At 45.3% G+C, this 24,472-nt stretch overlaps 1 protein-coding gene across 4 annotated transcripts; it reads right to left on the bottom strand.

Moving 5' to 3' along the window:
* Positions 1-359: 359 nt before the first annotated feature.
* Positions 360-23,267, bottom strand: LOC133344501 (acetylcholinesterase collagenic tail peptide-like). Of its 4 annotated transcripts, none has more exons than XM_061554479.1 (19): positions 23,121-23,267; positions 22,633-22,758; positions 20,337-20,518; positions 18,928-19,031; positions 17,732-17,851; positions 17,349-17,393; positions 17,084-17,110; positions 15,964-16,044; positions 15,158-15,220; positions 12,510-12,536; positions 12,322-12,366; positions 11,847-11,882; positions 10,299-10,379; positions 9,703-9,796; positions 7,494-7,630; positions 5,395-5,514; positions 3,947-4,052; positions 2,707-2,809; positions 360-1,753 (listed from the first exon to the last, which is right to left on the bottom strand). In XM_061554479.1, the coding sequence occupies exons 3-19, from the start codon at positions 20,434-20,436 to the stop codon at positions 1,684-1,686; spliced, it is 1,359 nt and encodes a 452-aa protein (XP_061410463.1). In that variant the 5' UTR covers positions 20,437-20,518; positions 22,633-22,758; positions 23,121-23,267; the 3' UTR covers positions 360-1,683. The 4 variants fall into 4 exon arrangements, with proteins under 4 accessions (XP_061410463.1, XP_061410462.1, XP_061410461.1 ...); XM_061554478.1 differs by having other exon boundaries at positions 22,633-22,762; XM_061554477.1 differs by having other exon boundaries at positions 22,633-22,762; positions 23,082-23,267.
* Positions 23,268-24,472: the final 1,205 nt, after the last annotated feature.

The raw sequence follows: 24,472 nt of genomic DNA on the forward strand, positions 1-24,472 counted from the left end.
CTTCCTCTCGAGGAGTATATTCTGTCAGCAATGGTAAGAACAAGAAATTGCAGGGCTTCACCTTTATAATTTTACATCTATCCTTTTTTTGCCGAAGTGAATACAATATGTCATAGATTTAAAAATCGCAAAGCAACCCTGCACCATGCTTTGCATGTTGCTTTCACATTGCCATTAATTTTCTAGCCAAGGCTGAAAACAGAAAAATCGTTCATTATCCAGTGCTCGGAGGAACAGGAAGCAATCAGTTAATGGAGTAGCAGCCATGAGTAAGGTGTAGGGAAGTGAATTCATGACTTAAAAAGGCACTCTGGCAAGGACATGCAATGAAAATAAGGTCTCTCCCTGGGTGAGCCAATTTAATTTATTCGGGCCTCTTCATGGGCCCCGGGACACTCACTCTCCCTTAGCATACAAAGCGTAAACATACACGCCGGGGAGAGTGGAGCATGCATTCTACAAGTGCACATTTTACACTCATTGTACAGTATTCATTCCAGTACAGGACTTGAGAAATATGCGATATGTCGGCAATGCTTAGTTGAATTTGCTCATTTAGACACTAGCAGTCAAGGAAAGACGCGTACAATTGCTGAAATATTATCACAGCCTATGAAAAATGAAATTCGTCAAAATTTTGCACGATGAAATCTGTTACACATTCGGATACCTTGAGACAATGAGAAAGTGGTCTAGGCCATACATGATGCACTGTTATTAACAAAATCCGGTATAAACAAAATCTTTCCAAATAATAGTAACATGAAAAAAGTCAAATAATTATAATAAATACAACCGTGATGCAATTAAGACTACTATTGATGAAAATGTACTTTAAAAAATGAGGTAAATAGAACAAGTGTAACATCAACAGAGAAGTATCATTAAAATAGTGTTTATAAAAAATCAATTCATAATACTGTACCATGTTGTCAAGAACCCATTTTGGTCTTTACAAATAGCAGCAAAGTATTATTCAAAGCACCTTAAATAACTTAAAAGAAACAGTTTACGATAACATACGTTGTACCATAATGTAATTCATAAGCATAATTCATAGGCACGATGCAATTCCTAATATCTAGTAGCTAAGCAGCAATGAAACAATAACTTGGACAGGTTCCATATGGCCAGGGTGGAAGACAAAGGTTTTTTTTTCTCCCAACGGTGGTGTGAGTAAAATATGTCAGGCACATCTTTAACTTTTGCATGAGGCCGATGAGTGTCTCTAGCAGTTCACCACAGCTGTCCAAATAAGTCAGGTTCCACCAAATTGTTCTTGTACCATAAATGGATTGGATATGTTGCTATATTGCGTATGAATGTTTCACAGCTCGATAAAATGTGAGGTATATTATCGTCTCAGATTTACCTTCGTATTCACGATAAATCCTCCAGGAGTTCTCAATGGCATTCTGTTTGACAGCTTAAAAATATCTGTCCAGAGGTTAGTTTCAGCCATGTCTGGCTAGGTCTGTAACCCTGAAAATGTTTCTACACCCGGCACACCACATCCAGTAAAACATCTTGCTATGGCTGTTGCTACTAGTCACATGCCACCTCCAGTCTACCAGTGACCCAGACAATATTTAGTGAGAAATTAAGTTATGTCTATGTCCGTAATATAAGGCTTGCTTGTTCTTCGTAATCCCGTCATCTTCAGCCCAGTGTGACGATTTCAGATCAAGAGAAGAAGCGACAGGCAGTGGAGTCAATCCTGCAGAAGATGGTGCACCTCAGCTGTCCATATGAGCTGCAAAGTAACAACACGGAAGTCAACACCACACTTGTAATTATGTTGAACGTTCAACTTATAAATTATTCAAGTGGTTGGCATCTATATTGTATTAACACGGTGCAAGAAATGCAAAGGAATAATTTAAACTGCACACAAATGTTGATCTTCTTGGTTCTTTCGGTAAAGTCACGTAGAAGGAAAATAATAAAAATAAAACATAATAAAATAATGCTCACGACGTTTCGGCCACAACGCAAGCAACCTGAAGACGGCTGCTTGCGTTGTGGCCGAAACGTCGTGAGAATTATTTTATTATTGTTTTATTTTATTATTTTATTATTTTCCTTCTACGTGACTTTACCAAAAGAACCAAGAAGATGAATCCCTGCAGTCACGAAAGCTTTAAATCGAAACAAATGTTTGTATTAAACAATATCATATCTCTATATATATAATGATATATATATATTAACACCAGTGGAGAGTGCTATCTGAACCAGTCCTGGGTCCACCCTTCCCCAACCTGCACTGTTTAGTGTAAAGAGGGATGATCAAACAACCTCCACGACCAGCACCGCTTAAGGAGACCAACATCCAGTGGTGAATTGATAATGGGCTGTGAATTATTATAATTTATTAAAGGTGCCATGCAGAGTGGTCATCGAACATTTTCACGTAGGAATCCACATCCCCGTTATCAGAGATAGGCTCTGCTCATCACCCCTCGGGTCTATAAAATAGGTACCAATGTAGGAAGTCAACAGTGGCTGTCCTGTGAAGAGACTGAAACCCACTATGTGAATGTGGAATTTGCACCACTGGCTTAGGACTGCCAATGCAACTGATTACCCCCCCCCCCCCCAGCAACACTCATTTGAGCAGGAACGTGCTGGCTCCGGCTTAGTAATTATCGAATGGTGGCAAAACGAGACGTATTTTGGGCAGTGTTGCCAGATGGCTGTGCTCACCCGGGCAAGTATGTGGCACAAGTTTGCTGGCCAAGATCGACACTGTCACACTCCTCCAGCCCGTCCCACCGGTGGCCGTCACCGCAGAACGCGCGCTTGCAGTCTACGTAGGGAACATGAGGCAACAGCATGCTGATGTTGGTCGAAGCAGTGCAGTCTTACAAGAGTGAGCTGCAAGCGATAATTGTGGGTGTTGTAGAACTGGGATTGGCTCCAGAATATTCACACAGTTGGCTTGCAAATAATGACGCACCGATTAAAATCGATTATTATTATTTTTTGTGGGTGGAAGCGGATGGTTAGTGCACTGTGCTATGAACCTGGTGAGCAGAGTTCGATTACCGGCCACGGCCAACATCCGTGGCGAATTATATCTGAACTGGGTCTGGGCCCCCCCACTTCACTGACCCACACTGGCCAACGTGGTGAAATATACTCTTTGTTCTTTCGGTAAAGTCACGTAGGTAAAAAATTAAATTAAAATTAATAAAAAATAAAAACAATAAAATCACGACGTTTCGGACTGACACACCATGGATAATCTTCATCCTCAAGATGGTATTTCGAGATGTACTGCATGGGAGGCATGATATATATAAAATAAACGATGAAGATGATGATCCACCCGACTGACAAATTGCCTTGTGTTCATCCAAGGCTTTACTTTTTATTTTGTGTGTAATCAATATAAACCCTGCAGCAACACCAGAGGCAAATGTATTCACCACAATGTCAAAAATGATCGATTCTTGAATTGAATCGTGTATTCGAACTGTGGAAATTCCTCAAATTGCAAGGGGTCAGGATAATTGTTCCATGTTTAGCGCACAGGTACATTGTTGTAAGCTTCACAGGTTGGGGTGGTAGGAATGTCGAAATTCTGATCGAAGAGTTTAGGCTGTGAACGTGGGCTTAGTATGCAGGTGGGGGACCTACAAGCCATGGGATAAACACATGTGGCATGCCACTGCGAAACAGCCCCGCTAACAATATTTATCCATCACTTAAAGCACTAATTGGCTACTAGGGGGGAATTTTTTTTTACCTGGAACAGCATGTTTCTAATTTCAACATGCCCAGTCACTTTTGTCACAGTATGGGTCTTTTACATTGACATAAGTGGTCGAGGTGTGTGTGTGCTAATGTGTGGTTACTGCCCAAAGATATATAAAAGTCCTCTTTGGCCCTCAGTAAGGAAAATATTCCTCACCCCTGGCTTAGCAAGATGCAAGGGACTCACCCACGCAGGCGTCAGAGCCGACCTCATTGCCGTCGTCACACTCTTCTCCGTTCACCTCCTGTACGGTTCCGTCTCCGCAGAACCCTGTGAGGTGGGGAGGGGCGAGCTGACGGGACGGTGGAGGGACGGTGATGGCAGGGGGTGAAGGGAATATACGCAACAGCTGGCATTCATGGCTTACAAATGAGTGATTTCACTAATAAGCGAAGTTGTACTATTTGCAGACGTCTATCAAGTCGTAAAAACAAACAGCTCATTTTTATATTAAAATATGCAGTTTGTCTTCAATGCGAGATGATTGGATGGCTTGGGGTGGTCTAATGCCTGTGGTTGGCAGTCCTGAGCCAGAATTTCCATGAGAATGAGATCCAAGACCTCCGTTGGAGAATAAATCAACGTCGTCTTCCGCAGTCTAAAGCATTTCGCATGTGCAGCGAGTTTGATGACCTCAGCATGACCACCGAATGTTGAATATAAACAAACATGGCCACGAACACGATTGTTTTTACAATGCTTGACAAAATGTTGCATGACGCAGTGAGCAGTCATAGATCAAAGCCAATGGATAAACCTAAATAATTATGTAATTTATCCAGCAAAGGGTCGTCATTCATATGTGTGCAATTGCATTATTTACAAGATGTCTAGAACATTTTTTTCCCTTCTTAGAAATCAAATGTATGTATTTTTCAGACACATTGAAAATGATATGAATATTTCCTCACGTAAAGATATGTATTTGAATGATTGAGGAGCAGTGGCAGAGTGGTTTGCGCACTGTGCACTGAATCCGAGTTTTATTCTCGGAAACAGTTCACATCAGTGAAGGGTAATATCCGAACTGGTCCTGGTCACCTTGCCCCCACCCCTTCACTGAATGTCACTGCATGGTGAAGTATGGTCAAATAACCCCCTTTGCTCGCAAAGCATAAGAAGGCCTCACCCAGAAGTGCCTTCACATGAAATCTGCACAGCTATGCTTGAATGATGCCTGACATTTTCAAAACAAAAATGTGACAAAACGGCAAAATGCACACAGTTGCATCGGAATCACCACATGCAACACCATATTGAAACACTGGGTTATACTGAGTGGACACATGCAGAGATCAGAGGTCGCAAACGGGTTTTGATTCCTTACCCGTACCCGGCCGCACCAGGGTTGCAAATGGGTACCCGTACCTGGCCGGGTATGGGTACCCGTACGCTACCCGGACCCTACCCGAAATGAGTGACAAACGGTTACTCACCAGTGACTCACGGCCTACCCGTACCCGGCCGCACCAGGGTCGCAAACGGGTACCCGTACCCGTACCTGGCCGGGTACAGGTAGCCGGGTATCGGGTAGGGTACGGGTATCGGGTACCCGGTTGCGACCTCTGGCAGAGATAACGAGGCACTCGAGGCTTTGGCCGCACGGCTCAGGGAGGGACTGACGAGGGGTGCACCTGGATGGGAACCCAGCCCGTGGGCTCCTTGAAGAACAGCGAGCGCACGTCTCGGCAGAAGGCGATGGTGTTGGGCAAGCTCAGCAGCTCCAGGTCCTGCTGGCTGCTCACCACATAGATCTGCAGCCACAACAGAGGGACGCTCAGCTGCACTGTGTGCGTATGCTCAGGGCAATCGGAACAAAGGGACTTGGATCCAGCAGCTGGGTGAGCTACACGACATTTTAAGGCAAGCTCATTGCATGCAGTTGTCCACGAAGCTTCAGACAGCTGTAACATGGGGTGAATGTCACACAACATTTTTTAGTGTTCCTGGAAGACTGGAGTAGGCACGCGACTCGGAGTAGCCACAACCGTAGCAAGAGGAATATTTGATGTGGTGCACCAGGTGCGGAAATATTTTCCGTATCACCAACCTGGACAGACCTGGCTGAAATCGTTTGGTACACATCGACCTCTTCGACCCTTCGGTATCCTAAAGTGTCTACTAACTAGTTCATGAAGCTTGTCTTCGCGAGGCAAACGTTTTAATAAACATAATAATTAATCTTATATTATTTATTACAACTTTTATCTACGATCAGACACTAACAACTACTCCAAAAATGTGTATTTTACCGCATAAAAACACACAAAAATTGTTGACGACTTGATTCAACTTGTTATATTTAAAGACGTAACTATCGGAAACCACTCAATTGAAATATTCTATTCTTTATTTATGAGAAAAAACAAAAAATAATTATTTTAATACTCTATGAGGGGAAGTGCCTACCTTTTCCCGTTTTCAAATTATTCAGATTTGAACTTCATTGGTTCAAATCTGCTTGAATCCGAAATATCTGAAAAACTATAATGATAGAACCAATAAAAATAACAGAAAACTATGGAGTTTCGATCGCAACTCAAGCGGTCGTCTTCAGGAAAAGGATAGAACCAATGGTTCTCGCTTTAATTAGATTTTCTGTTTTTAGGGTCTATCAAAAGAAAAACACGCAATCTTATATTTTTAACGGTTTCTGAATGAGATGCACAAACATGTTTATGGGGCACTTAAAATCGAGATTTGTGGGCCTTGAAATGAAAAATCTCAGATTTTCTGATTTGTCATGTTGTTTGTGTCTTAAAAGCTACCTATTTACCAAATTTCTGCTTTCTACCTTGTCGGGAAGTACCCTAGAGGTTTTTGAGACATCCAGATTAAGGTCTTTATTAATATAGAAGATGTTATCTTTAGGCCTAACGGAGTGAACACAACTCTTCTAACGAGACTGCAAAAATTGAACAAAAAAGAACTGATTCTTGAATCGCATCATGACCGTGAATCATAACATTTCAACGACTCATGAAGGTAGTGGGCGGGATGATTACATTTCGAACAAAGGGAATTTCTGATAATTAGTCCACCCCATGTGAGACTAGGCTCTAAGGAAAGCTGTCTCGGGTGTGGACCAATCAACTTCAAGGACAGTGCACATTATCCGAGTTATGTTTTTTGTTTGCATTATGACTGCAGGCATTGTGGTTTATGTAAACATGACTCCTTGTAAAAAAAGGTGTCAGTTTTGTTGCCAGAGAGAAGGGTCAAAAACCAATTATCATATTTTTTACTGGAAAATGAGGTTCCAATGGTAGATCTAAGAAACTAAGTTCGGTTGAGCCTGGATACTATTGTGGTGGGTGCCCACCATGCATGAAAGCTGTTATAGGCTATACGATAAACTTTAGACAGCAGAGGGCATTGCATGCAAATTTTAGTATTGTAATTATATTCTCCCACATCTATACCACCTATCTTCAACGTCCATTACTGCCCAGTGTGGTGAAGTATGGTAAAACAATCCGTACGACTCGCACAGCATGCAGAGGCCCTCATCCAGCAGTGGATTGATGAAGGGCTGTAAATGTGCACATACAAACATTCATAGTCGTGACTGTTATTGTAAGCAGCCTGTGCATGCTACGGGTCTGTCCTTGAGGATTTCTTTAGTCTGTCTGCGGCTCGCACGGAGCGCACGTCTGCGGCTTGGAGATCGCTGTGCAGGGTCGTGGTTTAACAGCTGATTGCTCGGTGGGGGTCGCGAGAAGATGCCACTCACGGCCTGCACGGCGGGGTACGGCACGCCGGCTGCGCGTGTCTGCAGGGAGTTGCCTTGGCTGGGACACGAGCACCTCCCTGGGGGGCCCGGTACTCCCGGAAAACCGCGCTCGCCCTTGGCCGTCTGAATCGTCTGATCTGAAAAAAAAAACACATATATATGTACTCTTTGGTTCTTTCGGTAAAGTCACGTAGAAATAAATAAAATAAATTATGGAATACACGACGTTTCGATTGCAACACAAGCAACCGTCATCAGGTTTGAAATAATATGCATGCTCGGAGAGAGACACATACAGAGAGAGACAAAACACAGACACGGAGAGAGACACACAGAGAGAGAGACAGAACAACACCTCTGTGATGACGAATTATATAGAGGGGGGTGGTGGGGCAGAGAAAATAAACGGAAATAGCAGGGGGAGAGAAATTGGAAGTTTGAGAAAACAAACCTAGTACACTTAGAAATGTAATGCAATGCAACACAGAGAGTCGGCTAACACAACAGTTAACACATTACCTGGTTGATTACGTTCTTCCAAAGATTGCTAAATTTGAAGTTAAGTCTGAGAAATTGGAAGTTTTTTTTCATAAATATGTACATATTCATAGTCATAAGAATATACACGTTTAAGTTGTACACAGGTTTTATTCAACGCGGGCAGGCCATTTGTAAATTCACCGCTGGATGAGGGCCTCTCAATGCCATGTCAGTCATGGGGGTTATTTAACCATAATTCACCACGTTGAACAGCACTGGTTGTTAAGTAACTGCCAATTGTTTGCGAAAATGGGCTACAAAACGTGGTCGTTTGTGTATGATTCCCAGACACAGCTTGTAGCAGTGGCGAGTGATGTCTGAACCAGTCCTATGCCACCCTCCCTCTTCACCAACCTGTATTGACCAGAATGGTGAAGTATGGACAAACTAACACAATGACCAACACAGTACGGGAAGACATTTATGCAGCACAGGATTGACGCTGCGCTATAAATTACTACTATAATTGTTGATTTAAAGCTTTCGTGACTGCAGGGATTCATCTTCTTGGTTCTTTCGGTAAAGTCACGTAGAAGGGAAATAATAAAATAATAAAAATTTAACATTATAAAATACAATTCTCACGACGTTTCGGCCACAACGCAAGCAGCCGTCCTCAGGTGAAGAACAGGTCTGTCGGAAAGGCAGCGTCTGAATGAACACCACCAAGCTTGGCAGCGTATATTGAAGCTGGGTTAGGGGAGGAAGGGCGCCTTGACAAAGGAATTTGCATATCAACAGAGGAATTTAGCATATGTATGGAAAATGCAGAATTGTATTTTATTATGTTTTATTTTATTTATTTTATTATTTCCCTTCTACGTGACTTTACCGAAAGAACCAAGAAGATACTACTATAATCATTGCAATTTTTTTTATTTAACGTACTGCTTCAAACTCCGACAATAATTGAATGTTGTGCCGCATTAGGAAAACATACACAACACATTGACTTGTGAGGGAATTGGAACGGCTATAGATTTTTTTGTAACAATATTATGCAAATTAATCCTCGTCCTTTTGTAACGACGTAATAAAGGATACATTTAGAAGCAGGTAAGGTCAATCTAGTTTTTATTTACAGAGGAATTGAGCCATTTGTATTCAAATAACGCAGCAGCAGCGTGGAGTGCAAGCTCTGCTCTTTCCATGGCTGCATTATAGACTAATTCGGTAAAGTGGTATTGACATTTCTCAATTCAATTAACTGCCGTGTTGGGTATGCATTCGTTCGAGGCAGTGCAGGCTTTCCTGCCGGCCGGCTACTCCAGTGCTCATTGGATCACTGACGCAGAGGCATCTCCCCTGGGCAAACGACATCATCCATTGAGAAAATTGCCCCAGCGAGATATTGCAATCTGTGGTGAAAAATGACTACTTTTACAACGTAGATAAGACACCAATCTAAATTCGTAAAAAAATATAAACGGAGCTCGCAGAACTTAAAGGAATTAGCACCATTTCACCAAATTAACTTTCATCGTTCGCTTGATTAATTTTGCACAATGCAATGCTGCAGAAAAATTATTGCGTTTATTTCCATTTATTTAACGAGTGCTTTAACGCCAACCACGATGAGGTAGGTTGCATTGGTTGGGGAGTGCAGGGTTGGGGCGGGGGTAGCAGGTGGTGTGGGCACCCAGGTGGAAGGGGGGAGGCCACAACGTACCACTTGGTATTACGAGCCGTCCGGGAGGACCTGGGGGACCCACTACTCCCTGCAACCCAGGAGGTCCCCGAGGACCCAGCTCTCCCTTCATGCCCTGCTTGGAGACAAATGAGAAAGGCAGTGTGACGATGGTTACCACCTGTCCTGGTTTTTCCAGGATCATCCTCTTGTTGGGTTGGTGGGAATCTCTGAGTCTTCTCATCATGCTGTATTATCCGAATTACAAAACACACATTTTCCCTCTCTCTTAAAGCGATAACTGGGGATAATGTCTCATAATCCATAGTGTATGTGACTCGAACTTTAATGACACCATGCACAAGTTTGGGGTGCGTCTTACATTCCGGAGCATCTTCTAATCCACAGAATACGTTCCGACACCACTGCATTACATTCACATGTATAGCTCTCCCTATTTTCGGTATATTGAGATATCCCCATTATACACCGAGGTTTTTTTTGTACCTCGTAGGTGGCAACCCTTAGTGTGACACTGCTCTGAGGTGAAAGGAAACACGTGCACTGCCACATTCGATGCCGCGATTTAACCGTGCCGCGTGAGTGTGGGTCACGGCCTTGCCACGTGCAGCACTCACGGCTTTTCCACGCTTGCCCGGCTTTCCCATGGGGCCCCGGTAACCTGCAGGTCCATCGCTCCCCTTCGGACCAATGTCGCCCTGTCACACAGTGCACCCACGTAAACACTGGTGCCAAGACAACGCTTCGTAAACAACCTACGATTTTTGTTTAATTAATCGAGGGTGCCGAGAACGGGCCCTAAATGCCCAAATTGCCAAGTGGCCGGCAAGAAACAGTACTCTTCAAGGTATGACTGGTAACAGTTGGTACACTTCTTTCATTGAGCAAGGCTGGCAAGGTTCATGAAAACTTGATGACAGGAGCGCTTCCGAGTCGAGGAGCACATGAAGCAGAAAAAGAAATGTCGTGACCTGCAGTGTGGTGGTTGAACACAGCAGAGATGAGATGAACTCGTCTGCTGGGTAGATCGAGTGCTCAATATGGGTGGAGGAATTAAGATGGTGTGGTGAAAAAGCTTAACATTCTAAAGCAGTCATGTTTGTGATTTGCAAGTCTGAGGCTGGAATTTTCCATTTCTAATACACCTCGAAGGACACTTGAACATGTGTTTCATGCCATGTCTATATGTATTCTCATAATAATAAAAAATTTATAAACATTTGTCAACAGTTTCAGATTAAGCTAGTGCGGGGCCTGTAGCATATGTTATAAAGGTGCCCTAAATAAAATAAAACACGAATAAATATTAAACAACATTTTTTACTTGCATAGTAAAGTTATTGTATTGTTTGATTTTCTATACAACCAGATAATACAACAAATCGCTAATCTTAAAAACCCAGTCGTTCATAAAAGTTGAAGGCAGTATAGTACTATAGTAATAGAGCAAGTGCAGGATCACTGAACCGGAATTGATAACTTGAAAGCATTTAGCGCGGGGCCCTTGAAAGTGCGGGCCCGTAGCATATGTAGCTACTTGTGCTACTAGGATAATCCGGCACTGTTTGTCAATACACTGATGGGAGAAGGCCTCCCGATCCCTTGTCAGTCATCAGCGTAGTTTCACGATAGTTTGCCATGCTGGCGATTGCACTAAGGCTGCGAAGAGGGGGAGACCCAAGACTAGTTTAGATATAATTCACCCCTGTAAGTCGTGGCTGAGTATCAAACTCAGGTATCCTTGTCCATAGTGCAGTGCACTAACCACTCTGCCACCGCTGCTCCCCCATGTATTTTCAAAGTCCACATTAACAGCAGCCATCAATAAGGTTTCTAAAGTGGTTAAGTATTTACTACTCAGTTCAATACAAAACCCTGAACTTCAACACTATGAATATATACATGATTAATACCTAAAGACATCTATGACATGATTAGTAGCTAAAGCCATGAAATCCATTTATTCATGCACAGCATCAAAGGTTGTTTATAACATGAACCGTATATAGGTCATGTAATATAGCACGTTTTATCTGAAGTTTAACAGTTTTAATCAACGTTATATGTAATTCCATCTTAACCACTGGTAATTAAGTTATTATAAATGTATTGTTTGAGCGATATAATGGATATTCATTTTGCTTTATGCACAGAGATGATTGTACCTTTGGTCCCAACATTCCTTGACTCCCTGTTTCACCCTACAAAAAATACACGCAGTTTATATATATGGAATTAGAAGTACAATACAATTTTTCATATTACTGGCATTACTCTCCAAAGTTATTTCAAATACATAAGCACAATGTAAAACAAACCTTAGTGCATTAATTTACTTCTAAATGTCATGTTATTGTGAAGTCATTGGTGGCCAGGCTGAGACTTAAACTTATACTCTTTGGTTCTTTCGGTAAAGTCAGGTAGGTGAAAAATAAAAATATTTTTATTTTTATAAATATAAAATATTTTTCACATACGTAGGTGAAAAATGTTTTTTTTACCTACGTGACTTTACCGAAAGAAACAAAGAGTATGGATTCTTGCAGTCACGGAAACTTCTAATCTAGAACTTATACTTATAGCCAAAATTCCAACCCAGGATCGCAACGGTGTAATTTTTTTAAAGAACTATGCCCATACCTTCTCTCCGTGCAGGCCAGTTTGACCCTTCTCTCCTGCATCACCCTGGAGTAAAGTGCAAGTAAAGCAAGGGCACATACCATGATTATTGTCTAAGTTCCATTACCTTGAATTCCAAAAGGTAGATGAGGTCAAACTCACAACACCAAACCATCCAAAAACCATTAGATAATAACTGAACCAGATACCTTGTCTCCACTTAATCCAGGTTCACCCTGAAATGAAAAAAAAAAAAACACGCAGAATAATAATTTGAAAATACATCAATTAGGAACACATAATGGTTTAGAGATTTGAGGTTTCGATCTGGTGATGAAATGTAGTAGTTTAAATGGGCTGGATGGTGTATGGCTGTACATTTCCATGGCAGTAGTAAGTGGAGGCATGGGGGAGTAGGTGGAGACATGGGGGAGTAGGTGGAGGCATGGGGGAGTAGGTGGAGACATGGGGGAGTCAGTGGAGGCATGGGGGAGTAGGTGGAGACATGGGGGAGTAGGTGGAGGCATGGGGGAGTAGGTGGAGGCATGGGGGAGTAGGTGGAGACATGGGGGAGTAGGTGGAGGCATGAGGGAGTAGGTGGAGACATGGGGGAGTAGGTGGAGGCATGGGGGAGTAGGTGGAGGCATGGGGGAGTAGGTGGAGACATGGGGGAGTAGGTGGAGGCATGGGGGAGTCAGTGGAGGCATGGGGGAGTAGGTGGAGACATGGGGGAGTAGGTGGAGGCATGGGGGAGTAGGTGGAGGCATGGGGGAGTAGGTGGAGACATGGGGGAGTAGGTGGAGGCATGGGGGAGTCAGTGGAGGCATGGGGGAGTAGGTGGGGACATGGGGGAGTAGGTGGAGGCATGGGGGAGTCAGTGGAGGCATGGGGGAGTAGGTGGAGGCATGGGGGAGTCAGTGGAGGCATGGGGGAGTAGGTGGGGGCATGGGGGAGTAGGTGGAGGCATGGGGGAGTCAGTGGAGGCATGGGGGAGTAGGTGGAGACATGGGGGAGTAGGTGGAGGCATGGGGGAGTCAGTGGAGGCATGGGGGAGTAGGTCGGGGCATGGGGGAGTCAGTGGAGGCATGGGGGAGTAGGTGGGGGCATGGGGGAGTAGGTGGAGGCATGGGGGAGTAGGTGGAGGCATGGGGGAGTAGGTGGAGGCATGGGGGAGTAGGTGGAGGCATGGGGGAGTAGGTGGAGGCATGGGGGAGTAGGTGGAGGCATGGGGGAGTAGGTGGGGGCATGGGGGAGTAGGTGGAGACATGGGGGAGTAGGTGGAGGCATGGGGGAGTAGGTGGGGGCATGGGGGAGTAGGTGGAGGCATGGGGGAGTAGGTGGAGACATGGGGGAGTAGGTGGGGGCATGGGGGAGTAGGTGGAGGCATGGGGGAGTTGGTGGAGGCATGGGGGAGTAAGTGGAGGCATGGGGGAGTAGGTGGGGGCATGGGGGAGTAGGTGGAGGCATGGGGGAGTAGGTGGAGGCATGGGGGAGTAGGTGGAGACATGGGGGAGTAGGTGGAGGCATGGGGGAGTAGGTGGGGGCATGGGGGAGTAGGTGGAGGCATGGGGGAGTAGGTGGAGGCATGGGGGAGTAGGTGGAGACATGGGGGAGTAGGTGGAGGCATGGGGGAGTAGGTGGGGGCATGGGGGAGTAGGTGGAGGCATGGGGGAGTAGGTGGAGGCATGGGGGAGTAGGTGGAGACATGGGGGAGTAGGTGGAGGCATGGGGGAGTAGGTGGGGGCATGGGGGAGTCAGTGGAGGCATGGGGGAGTAGGTGGAGGCATGGGGGAGTAGGTGGAGGCATGGGGGAGTAGGTGGAGGCATGGGGGAGTAGGTGGGGGCATGGGGGAGTAGGTGGAGACATGGGGGAGTAGGTGGAGGCATGGGGGAGTAAGTGGAGGCATGGAAGTGTTGCTCAGAGGGAGGGGTTGGTTGGGGAAGAGCAAACACTGTTTAAGACATGGCAGCTGCCTCAAGTAAAAAGGATGTAAGGATTAATCAACATCGAATTGTAGCTCATGATACATGGTTCGAAGAATGTCTGTCAGCATATATATTTGTTTGATTAATTTATTTTGTATCTAAGATATTCACGTGACCCCTGGAGCCACGAGTCCCCTCGGCATTCACCGCAAAGTTAAAAAAAACATTATTGAATCAATGGCGACCCTGAATCGTAGCATTTAATGGCCGAGCTGAGGGGGTGAATCGTTTCATCATTGAGTAATTGACAGGGAAGCCTCCGGCAGATCGCACCGTGTGTTAATCGTTGTTTGTTTAACCCACTCATACATCATGTTCACTCTCGCGATATCATTTTTGGAGCTGCTGTGAAATCATATGAAACATTTTCAACAAATCTGGGGGGGTGGGGGGTTCTTTTTACTCCTAAAATCACTTGAAATAAACATTAATTTGGGGTTTTCTTTGAATAATTAATGCACGAGAGGGTTAAGTTCTTGCACGTACATCTAGTTTTTTCAAATCTTACGTATTAAATCGTGTTTGTTTTTCTTCTTCTTGGTTCTTTCGGTAAAGTCACGTAGAAGGGAAAAAATAAAATAATAAACATTTACATAATTTAATAATTCTCTGAAATTCAGATGCTGTCTTTCCGACAGACCTGTTCTTCACCTGAGGACGGCTGCTTGCGTTGTGGCCGAAACGTAGTGATAATTATTTTATTATGTTTTATTTTTATTATTTCCCTTCTACGTGACTTTACCGAAAGAACCAAGAAGATGAATCCCTGCAGTCACGAAAGCTTTAAATCGTGTTTGTTTGTTGGGGTGGAGCAGACAGAGTGGAGCTGCCACACACGTCGTGTCTTTCATATCGAGCCGACGATGCTCACCTTAAGACCGGGAGGCCCTCGGGGACCTGGCATCCCCAGGACGCCCGGTTCTCCGCTGTCTCCCTGCGAGCAGAACACAACGATCACACTCACTCACGCACCGCGGCGGCGGGAAGTCACACTCATTACTGCCCCTGTCCTTCCCACAGCCACCCTCTGTGGAATTAATGTACTTACAGCTGCAGCTGGTTTCAGGGGCTGCAAAGTTATTTTTACGCCCTGTTGTAGTGATTCTTTACACGAGCTAATATCTTTCGGTGTGTTTCTGTTAATATTTTAAAGCAAGCAATCGATAGATGTGCTGTTGTGATGTCGGGTTGCTCTCCGTATAAATCTTTTTAACCACATTAACACGACGTGAAATGTGCAATTTCCCTGACACCTATGTGTTGTCAAACAACATGTTGTAAAAAAGTTACTCATCATAGTAAATCTATATAATATAATAAAAGAAAAAGAATCATTTCGATTTAAAGCTTTCGTGACTGCAGGGATTCATCTTCTTGGTTCTTTCGGTAAAGTCACGTAGAAGGGAAATAATAAAATAATAAAAATAAAACAATCAAATAATTCTCACGACGTTTCGGCCACAACGTAAGCAGCTGTCCTCAGGTGAAGAACAGGTCTGTCTCACCTGAGGATGGCTGCTTGCGTTGTGGCCAAAACGTCGTGAGAATTATTTTATTATGTTTTATCTTTATTATTTCCCTTCTACGTGACTTTACCGAAAGAACCAAGAAGAAAATGAATAATCCCACATCTTCACCTTTACTTCAGGCACAACCCTAGCCAGTGCAATGTGTCACCTTGGGCCCTATTGCTCCTGGCAGACCCATGGGCCCCGAGCCGCCCTGCTCACCCTTCGGCCCAGGTGTTCCACGGCGGCCCTGGCACGAACACGCACACACGCGCCCATCAGTCGTGCTCCCAGCAGCATCGCCGCAGTGATCCTGCCCTGGGTGTTCCCGATCCTGCCTGCGATCAAACTGTCCGGAGCGTGCGCGATCCTGTCGTATTTTTAAAGCTAAAAAGAATGGAGCCTTGAGAGTGCTTGGATAGGTGACCCACGTGTAGGGCGATATTATCCAATAGGCGCAGTATGCACTGTGGAGGAGTCGGTGGAGGAATTGGAGGACTGTGCCTAGGCACTGTGCTGAGTACCTACGAAAACTAAAGTGCCGACTAAAAAAATTACTGACAGTGTTATTTTTGTTTCTACTATAAAAAATGTAACCAAGGTATCTTCGTAAATAAATCTATTTATATAGCAAATGATAGGCACAATGTAGGAACAAAGAGACAGAGTCATGTCAATGTCAATCGGTTTTTTTTCTCCATAAGGGGAGAGAAATTAACACTGGAGATGAACTTTTTGAGATTTCTACGGCACACAGCGGCCTCCAACCAAATTAGGGCACAGACTAAATAATGAACTTATCAGTAACGACATCTGTCCAGCAGCTGGACGAAGTGCGCGTGAAACAAGCGAGTGACAGCGGCGGTAGTAACATGGGCAGCAGCACCAACTGGAGAAAGTTATCACTGAAGGCCTATGAAACAAAAGTGCATAGGGCCTACAAAAACCTTAGTCCGGCGCTGCTCCTTAATCTGGCTCTGCTCACGTGCACAAAAAAATGCTATAGGCTGCTGCGGGCTACGTGGTGAGCAGCAGACAGCGGTGCAGTAACACCCACAGTTGTACTGTACTGTACTTATGGATCTATGTTCCCTGCCTTCACCAACCCATATTGACCAGTGAGTATGTTCAAATAACCACCACGACCCACACGCGGGGAGGCCATCATGCAGTGGCCGATTGAGAAAAGGTCTGTGTGTGTAACTGCATATGTGTATTTGTACATTGAATAATATGTACGTGTGTTTATTATGTGTTTGTACACATATGTGCACAATGAAGGAATTCACCTGTTTTCCACGCTTTCCGATCATCCCCTTTAATTAAAGCATAATACCATCATTAGACAATGCACAGGTCAATTTGTAAAAGTACATTACATGTATCCTACGAAATCATCGTATTATTCTTAATCATACAAAAACCTAGACCTCTGTTAAAACGCTTGCATTCACACAGTAGTGACTTACATTTCACATACTTATCTTACACCTCCCCATACCTCACATTCAAAAGCTTACTTAAACTAGTATGCTGTATTCCCATTGCACTCACCTGATCTCCTTTAGGTCCCATTAATCCAGGCAATGCTGGCGGACCCTAAGATAAAACAAAATGAAAAACATTTTACACAGCCCACGACAGCATTCATCGTGGGACGCAACATTTTCTAGAGTTATAAATCCAGCAACCTGAGTTTGATTCCTGGCCATGGTTGACATAGACGATAGGTGATATCTGAACTAATGAATCATGGATCCCCTCCTTCACCAAACGACACTAGCCAGCATGGTGAAGTATGGTCAAAGAACCCTCACGACAGGCCGATGTAAGGGAGGCCTTGATCTAGCACTTGACTGATAAAGGGTTGTACGTGATTTTAAAGTATTATTATTTCAGCAATTGTTATTTTGTTATCATTATATCAGGTTTCATACCTGAGGGCCTGGGGGTCCTGGAGGCCCTGGTGGACCAGGCTGTCCTGCGGTACATGTGGACGGCCTCTGAACCTTCTCACCGGGTTCCGGTAGCTTTTTCTCCTGATCGCCGTGTACAATCTGAGGAATCAATCACACTTTTTTAACGGCAGACTAGGTTCAAACAATCTCAGTAATAAATTCCCCCTGTCCGTTCGCTCCAACTCTCCAGGAACAAATCAACCAAACGAATGAGCGTGAAGTCCTGCAGTGTGCTCTGTCAGTGGAGCAATGCTGGAAGCACTCTGAACTAAAATTGCGGAGGATGGAATCGGTGCAGTGGCGTATATTGTGGTTGGCAGGGGCCTTGGTGCAAGACATGAAATGGGGCCCCCTGTCCAATTCATTTCCCTCTTACTAGCCCGGCACCTGGGTTTCTCCAGCCAATGGGCTCCAGTCCAGTTGCACCGCCTGTGCACTTGATGCCATCCCCACTGACATCATGTCAAGGCACATTATGTTGAATCAGAATACTATATAAGGCTGTGTGGGTTTATAAAAATAAGATTTATGCCAACACTTTTAAACAAGGTTTTCTGAAAGGCGTGTTCGAATGCTTTTCAGTGAACATGAGGTCAGCTACACGCACACCCACTTTTGTGACGGACAGTTTTGTGAATGTTGTTTCGGGAAAAAAAAAAGTTAAACTGACACTGCACACGAGCTGTGAACCCTGGCAATAGCAGGGTCTCTAATCCAATGCCACTCAAAACCCAATTACAGAAACCTGTCCATGGAAACGGGGTAATACTGTTAATACTTATACACCCAATTCATCTGATGGAATGTTATCTCTTGCTGTGTATGTTGCCATTAAAATACATCAACAGTATTAGTAACATCATCTGTCCAAATGTGAGTCAGTCTGTTATTCACAGCACTTAAGCGGGTAATTTCCAAGTACAAATATCTCATACTGACTGAAACAAACCAGGGTCCTATGGTATTGTAGATAAGCTATATAAGACCTAGGTTAAGAAGACCACAATAAAACGTTTTGTTTTAGAAATTTATGAACTCTATTTCAATTCTTTACATTGTTTGATTAAAGAGTTGTGAATAGTTTTGTAAAATGAAGAAACATTCGCTTTACATATGGGGCACAGATATCATCTGAAGAAAGGAGACTTAAACCTTGGATTAAATTCTAAAGCCACCTTCTCAACACTGCGACGCTGCAGGAAGCTGGGCGACATTGGGGGCGGCGGTGGTGGGGGCAGGAGGTGACAGCATGGCGATGCGACAGGCGTCCTGTGTTCATCTGCAAGGCGCGGAGTCAAATGTAATCACAAACGACTGCATCCACGTTCATTCAATTACTGGGGGGGGGGGGGGGGGGCGGTTCTTGTCGTATTTATTAGAATGCAGTGTACGATGCCTCTGAGCTTTTGAGTCAAACGAGAGTACCACGCCTCAATGTAGATGTTTACACATTTATGAAGAACGCATGCAAAAACGAATTGTTAACTCGCGAATATTGTCCGTGGACAGATTATCCGGGATGCGGATGAATGTGTTCGGGGAAAAAAAGTTAAAAACGGAATTCCACGATCATTCGCACCTTAAGCTCGTCAACCGTGCCTCAATGACCCAATACCTTAATACATTTTATTAATTATTTTAAATACAAAAATAGACAACACGTTCTATATCTCCATCCCATGCTACGTAGGTAAAGCAATACTTCTGTTTTTATAGCCTAACTTATATAAGTTTTGTATGAGTATCTGTCTTCTGGTTTTATCTAGGCCACCCCTCCCCTCTATTACCCCAGATAATCGAGAGTTGACTACATGACCCAGCAAGGAATGACACAGCAAAGCAGATTTTCAACGAGGATGTATATCAGACATTCCATATTGCCTTATAGACTGTTGGAGAGAGTGCTGTTCGCGAGCACCTATTAAGGCTGACACAGCACAAACGCCCTGCCAACTTTGTATCCCTGGCAATGATGTTCACACATTGCATCAGGTACCCGTTTCAAGCTGAGTCAACCTAAAGGAAGCTCTGCACAGGTTTTTTTAAATGATAAATGCCATTGATGTCAACCGTAGCTGGGAATCGGGGTCATCGCGCAGTATACAGAACTGTGCAATCCACAGTGCCACCAGTGCCTATGCATAACACAGTAGAGCATCCCCTTGTGACTGTCTCAAATTATCAATCACAATCTTGAGGCTTCTCACCCTCTGCTCTAAGAATAACCCCCCCCCCCCAGAATGTTGATAGTTTACATTTATGATCATAGTGCTGAGGCATCTGCCATATTTTATGATCGATCTGAAGTGCAGCATTGGCGCAGTGGTTAACACACCCCACTGCGAACCCGGCGACCAAGATCGATTCGCCGGTGGTGAGAGATGTCTCAAACGTTCCCGCAGAAAAGACGTCGCCACAGCGAAGACACCCCGAATGCGAGCAAGAAGGTGACGCGGACAAAATGGACAACATTGTGAAACAAAGCGGTCTCAAGACGAGGTAAAAGTTGGGGATCCGTGGCCTCCAGCCTCTCCTGAAGAGACAGCACAATCGGCCTACTGATCATTCGGTGAACCGTGGTCACCTCGCTGCAGGCGTGACGCGTGCTGCGCGGATCGTGCGAAGGCGGCGAGGAGGCAGAGGGTGAGAAGAGGCGGTGAGGAGGGGCGCAGAGGCCGCCACATCTCGAAGCTCTTCCCGGGGGAGGGAGAGGAACTCCTCCTGTGGGTCGGAGACCCCTTGGCTCTCGTCCCGTAATCCAGGCACCTGGTGGCAGATTCACGTGGGCATCAATGCAGGCGCATTACCTCGCTGTGGAACTTGGGGGTGTCCTCTTAGTGAAAGGGTCCCGGTAGGTATTGGTTACATTACAGGTAGGATTCATAAACATTTCCCCTCTGCCGCTTCATTACGGAAATTAGGAGTTCTACTGCACTAGAATTATAAATCTGTGCCACTACTAGCCGACTATTAGTGCACTACTGTGTATTTAGAGCCTCCGTCATCAGCATAATCAGTATTGACGTCACCTTGCTGATGAGAAAAAACATTGCAAACTCAAAATTACATTATTTTTGTCCAAAGTGTTGCGGGTGTCTCTTAGCTATATCTAAAAAAAAAATGTAGGTGGGGTATCTGAACACCCACAATGCACACAACAATGGCTGTGCCCCTGCATCAATACAACACCGTTGACCAATTCACCCAGAATGTGCCTGATCTCATCACAGCTCGCTGGCCAAGCAGGCACGAGCAGGAATAGCGATTGGGATGGGCGAGCACCATGTACGTACAGCAGCTTGCCTTTGGTGGATGTGGGACTACGTTGTGGGTCGTGCAGCGAAATACATCTTTGTACTGCACTTGTGTTTCCACATCGCTGCTCCACTCATTCACCAACCCAAAGTGAACGGTGCGTGGTGAATAAAGGTCATATAGCCCCCACGACCCACACAGCCGTAGGGAGATCCTCATCTCGCAGCGGATTGGAGAAAAGGGGATGCACATGTACATCAGTGCACCATGCGTGTGTTTAACGTGGAAGACATAAATAGTCTCCAATAATAATGACACACTACTGCAATGCCCTTTATTTAATAAATGCCACGCGAGACGCAGAGACCACCCCTGCCCCCCTCCCCATGTTCCGGACGCTATTTACAGCACAGGGGCACCTACCTCACTGTAACTCCACGTGCACTGGGCAACTCTCCCCGCGTGTTTACACTACACATCTACATCACGTTAACTTGCACAGACATTGTGGCCACCCACTGCTGGATGAGGCTCTCCCCACAACGGCGCAGTTGGTGGGAGTTGTTTGACCGTACTTCACGATGCACACTGGTCGGTGGCAGTCCGGTGAAGGCGGACGAGCATAGACGTGGGAGCAGTACAGTACAACAATGTTTTTTCCCCCCTCTGCACCGCCCTTTGCAGCATACCACGTAGCCCCAAAGCCTATGCCACCTGGTATGGCATGGTGGTCACACAACCTTGACACTATCCTGGCTCAAATCTGCTTAGCTTCCAAGATCTGACCAGATCTTGCACAATCCGGGTGATTGGTCACTGGCGAACTACATCATCAACACCGTGGAAAGGCATTGTCTCACAACTAACGTTCTGTTGCCTTTAGGGTCACCATCTCCACTCGAGGCCAACTCCTTGCTTCACTGGCGATGTGGATCGTTTATTTTGTTCAGTGTTTCGCACGCGACTTGGGAGCAACGTAGAACTTCCTGTGAGTGAAACCAATCAACCTAATCCCGGACTTACCCTTTGGAGGACTTATAGTTCAAAAACTTCGGTTTTCTGAATTATTTCTCCCCCCCCCCCCCTCTGATTGTGATGACCAGAGGCTCAGCAACAATTGTGCTGAAATTCCGCAAATTCTACCCCTTCTTACGACATCATCAAAATATGAATAAGCGATTGATACATATATAGATTTTACATGGCAAGTTGGTTCACTCGTACGTGTGATCAGTGCCCGGTTGTTTAACAGCGTAAGTGGAATCTTCCACTTAATTTGTCATTACAATTTACATCAGTGCAAGTGAACTAATAAATACCGAGGTATAATGAATGCATCCTTTCAACGATATCCAGCTCTGAAGAAGGGTGGGTATATGCTGCCCGAGTAGGAATTAAGGTACCCATATCGCGCATGCATACATCGGTCGCGTGCACGTACAAGTCGCAGTTCTCAATCCACAGCTGGATGAAGGCTTCCCCACGCCGTGCGGGTCATGGGGGTGCTTAATTTGACCATACTTCCCCACGCCGGTCTCTCCGGTGCGGGTCGGTGAAGGCGGGGGGGGGGGCACAGACGTTCACCCCTTGACACCACAGCACGTATGCTGCTACTCAGCCCTTACCTTGTCGGTAGAAGACGTCCGTCCACGGTTGTCCTGGAAGAAAATCAAGATCTGAGCGCAGCTCCCGGCAGCCAATGGTAACTTCGCCCAGCCGCAGAGGAGGTTCAGCCTGAGTTCCACACCAGCCTATCTGGAGTGAATGGAGGAGACGTGTACGTATAAAGGATAAAGCGACCTCCGACCTATATAACTCAGCATGAACATACAATTTGCTTCTCGAGTCTCATCAGCCAATGGACGCGTTACATACAGACTTAAATCAAAGCATCGGCATCAGTATTCAGCAAACAAACTCTGGAGCGGCATTTGACATGCTGGGTCTCATCAGCAGAGCCAGGCTTGATTTAAAAAAAAACGAACACTGCTGTTTTATTTCAACATGTTATAGGTGGGGTGACTCCCCTCTAATCAAGGATCAATTGCAAATATAACCCTTCCCCCACACCAACCTTTGCATCTCCAAGCTGTGAATCAAGAGATAATCGTACCGAGCATAGCAGCCCCACAAGTGATTATTTATCCGCCGGGATGCAGTGAAGCATCTCAGTGTAGCAAGGAGGAGGAGGAAGGAAGGAGGTCACACGCACGGACGCCACCAACCCCTCTCTGCTGCTGCTGCTCTCATTCCGTGACCACTTGGCCAGTCTCAGTTGGAAGATGCGAGCGAGGACGAGGGGCGGGTAAGGGGGGCTTAGTGGGGGTGGGTGGTGGTGGGGGGTGGTGGGGGGTGGTGGAGGAAGGGGGGGGGGATGGTGGAGGAAGGGGGGGGGCCGTGTCGGTCCGGCACCCCCTGCTGGTAGCGCGCAGCCAACCATGACCAACTTTGGGGCCCTTTTGGTTATCTCATCGGAAAGTAATCGCTGGGTTGTAAGCCATAGAGCTAAACAAAACAATATAATGCGCATTTATATGTCGTCCAAATGTTACCGCATCTCAAGACATTGCACAGAAACTGTGGGGATGTCTTTATTGTCTTATTGTATTGACAGAAAGAGTGAGGCAGTCATCGAGGCAAGTTATTGAGTCTGGACATGAACAAGGGCAGTGGAGTCGACAGCATGGATGTCTGGGCGAAGGAGGTTTTAGATAACGGGGACAGCTAATGAGAGACCTACTGACGCACACATAGGGCGCCACGGTGGCGAGATGTTAACTACCTCGCCTGGTATGCAAGGAGGTCGTGGGCTCGATCCTGACCCTGACGCCTGCTCTATATTTGGAGTTTGCGGTGTCTCTTTCCCCGTCGTCGCGTGGGGTTTTCTCCGGATCATCCGCTTTTTTCCCTACCCATTTAGAAAAGTGCATTTAGAATAGGTGGCTGATATAAATGTCCACATGATGAGCCACTTTGTTGAGTTGTCATTTGTGGTCAGATCGCTTCTAAAAAATAGCAATATAGCTCAGTGGGCCTTACCTGGTAAAATAAAAAAGTTTCTTAGTTTATAGTTTTTACATATACAGTACGCATATGTATGGGACCATTTTTGCCGGTATCAAAATTATATTGCCTTGCAATAGGTGTTAATTTGTTGTTGTAACATCTGAACACCTGTATGATTGCCTGAAGGATAAGATTGCCTTTTCTTTTTTCATTATACTCGTAATAATACTACTACCAATCTACGAATTTTCTCAGGTAAAATGTTCGGGGTCTCAAGGGAACGAGTGGTTCATCGCCCCCCATGCCAACCACCCACCTCTGATCCATCACTGCAATGGACTCCAATGGAGACCCCATAGTTTCACATCTTCTCGTCTCCGTCCATAAAAGTCAAATGTCCTTCCCTTTGCGAGCACATCTCACCGCTCGCAGGTCGCCTGCTGCTCGGGCCCTCCTCGA

The sequence above is a fragment of the Lethenteron reissneri genome, chromosome 20 (assembly GCF_015708825.2).
Source record: "Lethenteron reissneri isolate LAM-NWPU_2019-01 chromosome 20, ASM1570882v1, whole genome shotgun sequence".
Taxonomy (NCBI): domain Eukaryota; kingdom Metazoa; phylum Chordata; class Hyperoartia; order Petromyzontiformes; family Petromyzontidae; genus Lethenteron; species Lethenteron reissneri.

Excerpts from the sequence above, each read along its gene's own strand:
- LOC133344501 (XM_061554479.1), bottom strand. The coding sequence starts at position 20,436 with ATGTGGCGGCCTCTGCGCCCCTCCTCACCGCCTCTTCTCACCCTCTGC. Across the intron at positions 17,394-17,731 it reads CAGGACCCCCAGGCCCTCAG|GGTCCGCCAGCATTGCCTGG; the intron begins GTATGAAACCTG and ends GTTTTATCTTAG. Across the intron at positions 4,053-5,394 it reads CGGGCTGGGTTCCCATCCAG|CTCGCCCCTCCCCACCTCAC; the intron begins GTGCACCCCTCG and ends CCGTCCCGTCAG.